Source organism: Acyrthosiphon pisum, chromosome A1, assembly GCF_005508785.2.
Source record: "Acyrthosiphon pisum isolate AL4f chromosome A1, pea_aphid_22Mar2018_4r6ur, whole genome shotgun sequence".
NCBI classification, from domain to species: Eukaryota; Metazoa; Arthropoda; class Insecta; order Hemiptera; family Aphididae; genus Acyrthosiphon; species Acyrthosiphon pisum.
The window spans coordinates 58,773,616-58,786,474 of NC_042494.1; the positions used below are offsets into that span (position 1 = coordinate 58,773,616).

Here is a 12,859-nt window from a genome sequence, read left to right on the forward strand (position 1 = left end):
ACTTTGTAAGCTGCAAATAAAATATATAAATCATTGATATAGTTTTCACTATATTAATAGGGTGTAATAATTACACTCTTTTGAAGAGGTGTCAAGTACCTTTGGTGTATTTGTGTGTGAGGGAGTAGAAAGGATAAATGTCAACGACCTTCTTATAACTCTCGACTTTTAGTCCAATTAAATATTATATTTTATTTTGTTTTGTTTTTTAAATTTCCAATTTCTAATCGAGAGTATTAAAAAACAAGTATTACATTATACTATAAGAATGGTTATGATTTACAGACACTAAATAATACTTAATTTTATACGAAAGGCAGTATTGACTGATAATCCAAGTAAATACCAGAGGACAATAAATTGCTAATTATTTTAAAATTAAAAATATCACGAACAAATGATGAATTTCCAGTGTCGTAACATTAATTTTAATCAACAATAATGAACATTTTTTTTATTTAATCAAATTATAGAAATTATATAAATCTTATGCATCGCAATAATCTAATAATCTATTGAAAACACTATCGTTAAGTTTACATATATTAATTATTCAGTATGTCTCTTATTGTAATACATTGTATAGAAGATTGTTGTTTTTCAAAAAAAATATTTTCAGTACGAAGAAGTGGGTACATTCATTCCAAAATCCAAATAATTGATAAAAACCTATAATTCCTTGATATTTAAATTATTTTTTTTGACAATACCAATGCTTTAAAAATTAAAATATTATATCGATTGACTTATTTTGATAAGAGGATACTCAATAATCATAGAAAACAATAGTTTTGTCTACATTTCTATGAATTGCTTATAGATGTAAAATAATTAAATAATTTGAAATCCAATATTTTTTTTGAAAACCCGTAACTGAAACCTACAAATTTAAAAAAAACCCTTCACAAAACCTAAACTGAATTTTGCTAAAACCGATCATAGTGTTAGGTTCAAACCCAAATCCAAGTACAAACATTTCAATAATTTAATCCAAAATAGGAATACTTAAAAAAACTTGTCTCAAAACCCAAACCGTTAGAATATCAAGCTTTGATGTAGTAATATTTACAGAACGGTTTAGCATTGACAAAACTTAACTTGGAGAGCCACCTACTGATGATACCATTAGGATTTTAGATTAAAAAAAAAAAAAAATTGATAACGTACCACGTCTCAACTATATCACGAGACTAGTGTATTTTCAATCTCATACTAAGTATAAGATCTATTATTTTCAACCTCTTGGAGTGGGTGGGGGGATTTTCAGGTATTAATTGGTATACATTTTTTAGGAATCAAATGAATGTAAAATGGTTTTAGGGACAAAAATTGTTGTTTCTGTACAATATAAAAAATAATATTGTCATTATTTTCCGATTGTGTTGAAATTAATTGTTTCAGAGGTAGCATTTTTTTTATTACGAATTTCAGTAATTGTTTAAGTAATTACATAAGTATTCAGCTTTTACGTACTAATATTTGTTCAATATTCAGTAATACATAATAACAATGTGAATTTCGTACCCATTACCCGCATAGTAATAGAAAGTTTAATTAAATGTCCTATCATTTTATGTATAAACAATAATAGCAATCAACAATGATGAATACATTTAATTATTAATACATTTTGATAATAATAAAAAAATGTGTTAACTACTACAACTTACAAGCGAGGTAATAACCTTGTAGTTGTAACTGATGATAATAATAAATAATAATACAATTATAGAATATGAATAAATATATATTTAAAATACAATAAATTTACATTGAACTCTTTTAATACCAACGATGCATTTATTTAAAAATATATTGTTTAAAAATAAATAACGATAAATTACGTACTTCTATACGTTTTGACATTCTGTATAATGAACTATTAAAAAAATAATATTTTTAAATTAATTTATGCAATTGGATTTGGAAACTAATATTTTGCAACAAAATACATTTATATTTTTTTACCAATTATATTAGAATAAACCCAACAAATTTATAATATTTTGTATATTATTATTTATTACATATTGTATTATATTATATCGGAGGTGTATTATGATTTCTTCTGACCAAATTTAAATAGCTGATACCTTGCAGTCTTAATATTCTTAAATTCTTAAATATATTTGTATAATAACAATTATCCATCTCAAATAATAATTATTTTGATAAATACTCTAATATGTATCACATGATTGATTCTGTACGTTTCAAAATTAAGATTTTATATTATGGTTACAAGGGTTGTTTTTCGACCTGAGTGTCTGGCGAGCAACGGAGCAAACAAATTACAGTTGGTGTTTGTTATGTCGACCATAATCGACAGAGAGCGTATCTATTCTATTTTACACCCTTTTACCTCTCCCTTTCTCACAGGCACTATATTCTGCTTCTAACGTTTCTACCCGTCCTTACGTTGCTATAACCAGGTATTTGATAACTTCCTGTTGTACATCGCTGAACCCTAAATCCCCGTTAACACGGTGACATAATAATATATTCAAACCGTTTGTCTGTACCAAACAATTTGAATTTTCTAGTATCTCAGGGGTTTATTTATTTATCAATATATTATAATATATTATGCGTGCTTGTCAAGTAACTTTTTACGAGTGTTATATTGATATATTACATTTACATTATACTGTTGCATTGTTGTATGTTAAGAAGTTTGATGTTGATCCTACTCAGAGTGATCAATTCAATAAATTACTTATCTAATCTAAGTCAAGGAGGGCTGGTCAACCTTTTGGTTTCTATAAGTATCAAACACAATTTTTAATTGATATATTTTGACGAGACGGTATATCTATATTATTATACTAATAAATAAAGATTTAGTATATAAGTCATTAGGATAAACTATTTCAAAATGCTATTAAAACTGTGGCTATTTTGGATTTTGTATTACTATGGATTTACCATGGTTTTAAAATATTGATCGATATTCATTATTTATGTAGCTATTTTATAGTAAATATATAATTATTAAGGTTAGTAATGAATATGGTGATATTTAGTTAGAATGGTTGTATCCGTCTCACACGTGTGCAAATTAGACTATAGAAATATAGTAAAATTATAATTTATAACACATTACACAGATTGCTAATATATTAACATGGAATTGGTTTTAGACCAGAACACAAATAATAAAAGTGAAATAAAATATTTTCGATAGTATGTCTTACATAATCTTTTTAAAAACATAAACAACAAATTTAAGGTAATTTTATTTAACGTTGTCAGTAACTTAAAAAATTTAATTCCTCAGCATACATATTATTCTTCACAATTTCAGAAGTATAATTTTTATTAAATTTCCAATCTTGATGGTAGAAAGGTAACTTACTTAAAGCTCTTTGAGCTGTTTTTTTTTACATATTGCTCTATAACAGTTAAACAAATATTAATGAGTTATGAGTATGTATACACCGTAAATCAATAAAAGTAATTATTACTTGATATAAATAAATAAAACTTAAAATTATGAGATAGGTGATTGCATTATGAGTTGTATTTTACAAAAGTTATTATTGAACAATTTACAAAATATTATTTTTTATTAAATTCGATACAATAATATTCACTCAGAAATTTTCTAATTATTTTTTTCTGGAATGACCAATATGGGAAATAATATGATCATTCGCTTATAGAATTTTAAACTTTAAATGCTTTATATAATATAAAATATTTATAACTATTAAATTAAATATACATGGTAGAACTGTATGTATTCAACAGCGCAATAACTAGTAATAAATAACGGTTAACGGTGTTTAATGATACTTAAGTATATTAATTAATAATTTATTAAATAAGGTATGCCACTTATAATATATGTACATACATATTAATATAACGGTCATAATATGCGAACCAACCAACTCGACTGATATCCAAATATTTACTCGTTATAGGCCATAATATTATTTTGTCAGCATTCACGATTACACAATAATAATAACACTATCGTAACACTATCTATTAATATTATGATTGTGTTGGACTATCCAAATCGAGTTTTCACCAAACTCACGAGCGCGGTGGCTTGGCATTATTTATTTTTTTCACCACCGTTGAGCTCGTAGTTGGGTCCGCCGCCGCCACTGCCACTGCCGCCGTCGTCGCCGTCGTTCCTTGGACCTGAGCGTCGGCTGGATCGTCAGGCAGTGGGGGCTCCAGGCCACCGCCATCCTCTGGTTTTAGCAACGCCACTCCCATAGTGCCCATCCGGACGCAGTTGAAGTCGACGGCGAACACGGGTTTCTTCTCGGTTTGTGCTTCCATACTTAAGCACATGTGAACGTTGCGGCCCACGAAGTACAGGTTGCTGAACTTCAAACACACCCGGCTCCGAGTCCAGGCGGGCGGGAAGATCGGCACGCATATGGGTCGCGGATTCCTACCTAATGTATATAACGTGATAATAAATATTATGATAATAATAATAATTAATAATCAACGTTCGACAATCGATCGGTTAATGCGTCTAATATGCATAGACCATAATATTATACTGCACTAGACGGAGCATTATAAGGCCGGAGGTGTTGGGGAGTGCGTTACCTGAAAATTTGCATTTCAGTGGTATATAATATAATATATTATTGTATCATCTACTGCGCATGTGTGTGGTACTATGGGTCTTCCCGAGCAGCGCAGCTTCGCAAGATCACGGGAACTACACCCATGCTCCGTCTGTTATAGTATATTATAAGGTCTACGACAGGGGTCATCAAATGGCGGCCCGCAGACAAGAAAAAAAAGTAAAAAAATGTTAATACAGTGTACTATCGGTAACTCGAACCTTATAACTCAAGTATAACTCGAGTATATCTTGATAACTCGAAATATTATCGATATCTCGAACAAATAAAATTCCCCTTTAAATAACAATAACACATTAAGATAATAACTCAAAATGTTTAGTAAGTCGAAATTTCCTCCCCCCGTGAGCTTCGATTTAATGAGAGTAGACTGTATTATACGTTTGTAATTTATCATTTTTGTTTATGAATATTATCAACGTCTGCAATTTTGATGACCCCAATTTCCAGATTCCTAATGTGGCCCTTCAAAAATATTAATTGGTGACCCTTGGTCTATAATGCTAATATGTCGGTTCTGTCCTACAGAAAAATGGATATTATATTATTATCTGCACAAGCACCAATAAAAAAATAACACCGTGCTTTGTAAAAAAAAGTTAGAGATTTAAAAATATGTTCAGTACCTATGTGTTTTTATGCATGGTTAATGTTCCTCAAATATTTTAAGACACGGAGAAAACAATAATTTAGTCAGAACGCGCATGAAATTTTCAAAAGCCTACAAAATACATTACTTAACGTCATACCTATACGGCTATACCTAAGTGGCTAGGTAGGCGAATTTCGTTCAATATGAATAAGTTCAACCATAATATTATTATTATTCGACAACAGACGGAAATAATATTATTATAATTGAAATAACGGCGAGTGTTGCGAACAGTTTTTACGATGAATATTTAATTAAGTAGTTATTCATTTTATTCCAGTCGCGTAGGTATTCGCACTACTTCCCATATGAACTCTTTAATGATAGGCACAGAATGGATACCAGGCAATTTATTGTTGTATACCACACACGAAGGGTTCATCTTCATAAAATAGTCGTTTTACATGTAGCACATGGGTTATATATGAGAACGGACAATTCCAATATAATCAAAAATAATTACGACGGTTATCCACTTCCTTCCGGTAAAATGTTCTCCATTATTATTGTCTAACCATTATAAAATAATTCTACCAAAAAATAAACAAGGAGCATCGGAATTCTCCCAGTTAGAATTTACCTTATACCTATCTTTACGTGATCGCAATATAACTGCAAATAGGCTTTTTTTTTATTACCGATATAAATAATATTAAAACGAATCGATAAAATGTAGTAGATATGGAATGTAGTTTCTAGAATAATTTTCATAAAAGTAGTAGCAAGTTAAATTTACAAAATATCACTTAGTTTAAAAGAACATTTAAATAATCATAGTAAATTCATTTTGATACTATATAGCATGTGTAATATAGTTTACAAAAAACATTTAAAATTAAATGTTCAAAGTAGGTTATATGAAATACGCATGTATGTAATATGCATAACCATAGGCGCAAATAGTGTTTGGGATTTGCGAGGGGGGGGGGGGGGCTAAAGCCTTATTTTGATAATTTTGAATAAGCTCAAGACAAAATGTAGGAAATGTTTGGGGGGTTATGGACATTTTTGGGAGGGCTTAGCCCCTAAAGCCCCTCCCCCCCTATTTGCACCTATGTGCATAACTCATTTCATTCAGGTTAGAATTTAGAAACTTACTTTACGAGTTAAAATTTGATTGTACCTATCGTTTTATTTTATATTGTTATGCTTATGACACTTGTAATATTTTTAATATGTTATGGTTTAACTAGATGTCATCTAAAATGACATCTATTTTATCAAAACATTATTTTCGAAGTAAAATGTGGTAAATTACGAGAAATATTCTAGGTATTTGGTTTTAAATGATACCTACTAAGTATAATAATATTATAATCGGGCATTTTTTTGCTGAATACGAATATAGTAAATTACCTTACGGTAACTCTAAACTCTGAAGTATCTTCGAAGTACGGGTTAATTTATTGACTCATGAGTTTAATAGTAGGTAATTCAATTTAATTAAGTAAAGGTAAACACGTGCAATTGCGTCAACTTTGTTGGAAAATTTTTATTTAAAAACAGATGAAAATTATTTGATGTTATGCGTATTAATGTATTAGATTGAATATACTTTCCATGGAAATTATTAACAATATTTTAAAACAATATATGTATAATACGTTTATTGAATTTTCGAAAATATATTCATGCACTGCCAATGCAAATGGTTATCATAAATGAAAACCTGAAATTTTTGAACAGAATTCTGTGTTAATCTTACGAGAGTTTACTTATATTATTTTCCGTAATAGACGAAGATAATATTTTTACGAACAATACTTATTATACATTTATAAAATGTAATCTACTTAGAAAACAAATTATATTATAATACAGTATAAATTATATAGGCATTGACATTATGACATGAAAAATATTTATGCTCACTAAGTCATGAATAACAATTTTCGATCATAAATGAGTGACATTTATGAGCCAACGGTGCTGGCTGGTTAATGGCTGAAAAGACAATAATATAGGATCTGTCATTAGTCGCTTCAATAGTTTGACATTATAATTGAAATATGTGATTGGCCAAGATAACGGTTTCATTATGAGCTAAATCCTCCATCATACGTATTTCGGGTAGTTACCATAAATAATTGGATACCTAAATGTCAACGAAATAGTTTATATCGCTGGTAATCAGAGGTTATTAATAATTGAATAGTCCCTTTATTAATACTACCAGCAAAGCCTTTCAGGACAGGGTTTGAAGTAGAAATTAAAATATTAAATTTTTTAGAAAAGTGCCATGTGGACATGTGGTGGCATCGATACAACCTAATGATTTAAATTTTATGTTGCACCTTCTTAGTGTATTATTGTCATATAAAGTCAAACTGTTAATGATATTATTTTATTTTAATAAATGTTTGGTTTCCATTTAAAAATATTGACGATTAACATGAACCATGGCATGTATCCGTTAGTGCCACCAATCAATTAATATAAATTATCAGTCAGCTATTACTAAGTTATATCATGATATAAGTTGTATAATATTAATCTTAAACCCGATAAAATGCAGGTCCCTGCAACACTTTGCAGTCGTAAATTTATCTTCGAAAAATAATTGTTATTAATCGTTGCAAGCAAAAAAGTTTGAGGTGTGATAACAACTTAAGATGCATTTTTATTTTATATAAAAATTTAAAAAACAGTCAGTAGTTTGTTTTAATAATATATAATTATAATTTTTACGCAGCTTAAATGTTATGTGTCGTGTATTGATCAGCTTTTACTAAGTCAATATGTATATCCTAGGATGTACACAACGTGTTTAGTAAAAGCCCGAATAAAATTTAGAATTTCAGCATTTACTGAGTACAAACAGTAAAACCTAGCATTAACTAGTAAAACCTAGGTTTACCTAGTGATCGGGCATTTACGGTAACAATATGTACTGTCAATAATAGTAGATATTGCTTATGTAGGTATATTGTTTATTTTACACGTTCATAATAATATATTGTGTACAATAATAGTATTTTTACTGTGAATTTTGATTCAAAATAATATTATTTAATGGTAGTATTTTAATTTTATATGCTTACATCTTTAAAATTCCGAGTAAATATTTTAGTTTAATAATGATATAATCTTCGGTCAAAATCATTAAATTATGTTAAACAGCCACCTATCTAATTTGGTTGCAAAAAATAATTCATTATGGATGCCTATATATAGTTACCATTAGTTACATCTTACATTACGTATTTACGTCTAATAGTAAAAATTTCACTAAATTAATAATTATTGTAGGGTCGACAAAAATGTATTATTTGAAAACAAATGTAATACGTTTATGCTAACAAACGAAATAAACAACAAATATACAAAAATAAGCTATTGTTTACTTAAATTAATAGGTAGGTGGTATTAGAATAAATGGCTACCTATATAACAATATATTAGTTTGCACAAAACCAATTTTTTTGGAATTGAAATCTAATCACATACCTATAGTAAGTAAATTTTAAATAAAATAAGTTAATAGAAAAATGCAAAATATATAATTGTTGGGTACCTATATAATGACACTAATAATCAATTGAGCTGTCAATAATATAAATACCTAATGTGAAATTAAAAAAAAATTTTATTATATTAAACTATTTTAGTCAAATATTTTTGTGTCCCTATTACTATTATTTTAATATTAAGTATAATAGCGCGCAGTATTTTATTGTTAAATATTACTTATTGATTAAATATTGTATTAACATCATATATTTCATGAACTATTCTAATCAAATAAATAAAACAAAATTTGTTACTATTTATTAGTAAAAAATTATACGAAAGAAGTATAATCTTACGACTTGCAACGTGCTTTGTTGTGGAATAAAAATGTCATTTTTTATATTAATATTTTAAACAACATTGTGGTATAGATAACGTAAATGCAAATGTAAACATAAGTACCTAGCAGGTAATACTCATTTAATTAACATTTTTAAAAATAATATTATATTTTTAATTCATGTTAGATAATTATAGTCATGTATTCATTCTAATCACGCTGATCACGATTGATTTGTTTTAAATTATAATTGGTGTTATTTTTAATTTTACCTAAAAATAATGATACCTCTGCATATATTATTACGACGACATTTATATTAATATATTTAATGATATTTAAACTTACCCGATACATCTCTATTGTACACCGTGTAATCATTGAATAATATACGGACGTTGAATTCGAAGTCATCGGCGTTATATGTTATGTTGGTGCACAGCCGTTGCCGTATGTTAAGGTTAAAGTTTTGAAGTATATTTCCACTACAACAGCTGCATTTGCTTTCTTGACATTTGCACGGATACGTAATCTCTCTCGACTCTAGAATTTCATAAAAATTACTTACTTTTACATTTATTTTTATTTTAGATTTGAGTTATACGCACCCTGCTGCCATGTGATTTTTTATAAAATTTGTATTTTACGATAATAGTAATGCTTTAAATGTATTCAATACTTAAATATCAAACCATGAACAATATTATATTTGTATATTTTTTTCGATACTCAATACATATAATTAGCATAGAACGAATACATAATGTACTTACAAATTATATTATATTGATTGAACGACATAAGTTATTCAAATAAAGCCAATCCGTACAACTACAGTGGATAATATAGATCGACTATATTATGTCAATCAGTAAAAAATTATTTCTTTTTAAGAAAGTTGTAACTTTTTTTTTTTAAACGTCTGACAAGTTATAACTGTAGTAGTTTTTATTTTAAAAGAAATAAGTTTTGTTAGAAAAAAATGACCAACTTTGTGTGAAACTATTATATTATATTATTATACAGTAAGTCCAGAAAATAACAAAGTAAAATAGTTTTACATTGACCGTATTCAACTAAAAATCCTAATCTAAGTTTAAACGTTATAAAATTGTATGTAATATTAAATTTATAACGACTTACCCGGTGAAAAATTTGTGGACAAGACATTGTTCGCTTCATTTCCAAACACGTGGCCCGGGACAATAATCACGAGGGCCGAGGATAAAACGATCAAACGGGCTGTAATCATGCTGATGAGTGAATGTCGTCGACAACCGATCGGGCACGTAGAAATCGATTTACTATGATGTATGTGACGTGTACACATAGAACTCCAACGAAGAAAAAGTTAAAGTTTCACCTTGTTGCGATATTATTTTCGTGTGATATTTGAATTTCTCCATCTCTACTACTGCCGGCTGCAGAGTGAGTAACATCAGCTCCCTGCCATTAAATACTATATTATAAAATATAAGATACGGAGATAAACCCAAGAGTGGTGTGTTCGGATCGAAAATGACGCATGATGCAAATTGTATTTCCCGTGAAACCGGACATACACCCGACGAGTTTTTAAAAACATGTTTAGATGTAGAATATATTATTATTATTTTCAAATACAATGTATATGTTGACTGTTCAAAATACGTTTAACCAGGGGTCTCCAACCTTTTTTTTTGCAGTTGGCCGAATCCGAATTACACTTATCAGCACCGCGAGCCAACATTGTACAGAGAGCCAGAGAGGTACAGAAAGATTTGAGAATGAAATTCAAGAAAGATATAAGAATACTGTTATTATATTATTTTATAATTTATTAATTATTTTAACTGTGATTAAGTTGAATAATAAATATTAAACACCTTTTATTTTATTATTTCCGATTTAGTGTAAAATTAATAAATTCAAAACTAATATATTATTTTCTAAATATCAGTTGGCTTGGCTGGTTGGAACCGGCCCGCAAACGTACGTTGGAGACCCCTACATTAAACCACAGGACATATTTTATTGAGAGGTTTAAGTATCTAGAATCTAGATGACGTCTGTAAAAATAACTTTTAACTTAGTGATGGTGATTTTAAAACGATAAAAGTACAATGTAAATTATGAATGACTATATATATTCATGACTATACATTTTATTCACATACCTATTCAATGTGTTGAGCCTAAAACAGTTACTTACATAAATACATAATATATTATAATAGAGTCTTGAACATTTTAAAATATAGGTAATTTGTTTTATAATAATAAAAACATTAAAATACGAATAATTTATAAATTTGGAATCACTTTTTTAAGTTTTATTTTCTATACACTATAATTAAAAAAAGATTGACATCTATTTCCTTTGGTTCTGTATATTACTCTGTATAGTGGAAAACATATTTCTTTTTACGGCAGGGTATAATAAGTTACCTACATAAAATAGTATTGACATAAGCATTATACTGATTCCGAGCTCAGTATTTTGCCCGGATTCCTGATATTGCATTATATAAATGCAATCAAAAGATATAAAAATGAGATTTCTTACGTTTTATGATATTCATTTATTATGCATATTGGCTGTGCTACGCTCCTCTGAAAAGTTTAGTTGATATTTAAATATTATTCTTTAAAAGTATTTTTTGTAGTTATACTTTCGTGGGTGGAACTAGGATTTAGATGTATAACAGCAGGGCACGTCATGTCAATTTGCAAAATCAAAGTTAAAAAAGCGAGTAAGTGTATACTTAGGTACTTAATGTTTTTACAATGCATTACAATATCACGCTATTACCTAGTTATAATATTATACGTTGTATGTTAACTATACATTGGATGTTAAATGTTTTGTTTATAAGTCGTCTTGGTCTTCATGGTCTTGTTAAAAGATAATATCTTAAAGTGGAGAGCTATTCTTCGGTTTTTTAATTGATTTGTCATCCATATTATCGGTAGGGTAATCCCGTTATAAAGTTGTTTATTTTGCATGAAACCGGTGTCTTAAAATATAACATAATCAACTACATCAGTGTATACTACAAGTCTTGAAATATAGGCGTACCTACCTATTTAAAAGTGATAAATATTAAGTAATAATAAGAGATTTAATAGTTTATAAAATAAATGATAACTAATTTTTAATTTACAACTGATTCGAATACATTTAGTAATAAACTATGTGTTAAAAAATGTTCTACACTATATGACTTTTTTTAATAAATGTAAATGTAATGTATAACAATATATTTTTATTTAATTTCAATGCAAGAACTAACTTTTTATCTCAATTTATATTTTATTTCTTAAAAACCTCTAACATATAGGGGGAGGACTGCGTTAACATTACCCTCCTATTCAGCATCGGTTGTTCAGCTATATTCAAACAGAAGTTTTGAAAATTGAATGATTTAAAGTTTAAACTAATGGAACTGAAAGTATGTCAAGTCTTTATTTTTAAATTTGTTAATATACCTATAAATACTGATATACTATATAATATAGATATAATGTGATAAAAAAAATAGTATTATTTTCACAGTTATGTTATACCATTGTTATTGCCTTTTATAAGTTTCCAAAGAACGTCAAAAAATCATAGTTTTCTTCAAATTGTTTTAGTTTACCTTTAGTAACCTATAATTTTGAAATTTCCACTGACGTAAAAATTACTTCATCAAAGTTTATTTGTAAACTTTATTCATGACTTCGTGTGTAGTAGCCGTTCACAGCGAATAATCATTTGGCTGGGCGATTTATTCAACTTTGTCACACATCATAAACATAATTTTATTGGAGTACCTATCA

General features: G+C 28.1%; 1 protein-coding gene across 1 annotated transcript; it reads right to left on the reverse strand.

Annotated features, from left to right (window-relative positions):
- Positions 1-3,784: 3,784 nt before the first annotated feature.
- Positions 3,785-10,547, reverse strand: LOC100161176. Its single transcript, XM_001952497.5, has 3 exons — positions 10,202-10,547; positions 9,407-9,601; positions 3,785-4,415 (listed from the first exon to the last, which is right to left on the reverse strand). Exons 1-3 carry the CDS (start codon positions 10,386-10,388, stop codon positions 4,042-4,044), a joined length of 756 nt encoding a protein of 251 aa, XP_001952532.2. The 5' UTR covers positions 10,389-10,547; the 3' UTR covers positions 3,785-4,041.
- Between the last annotated feature and the right edge of the window lie 2,312 nt (positions 10,548-12,859).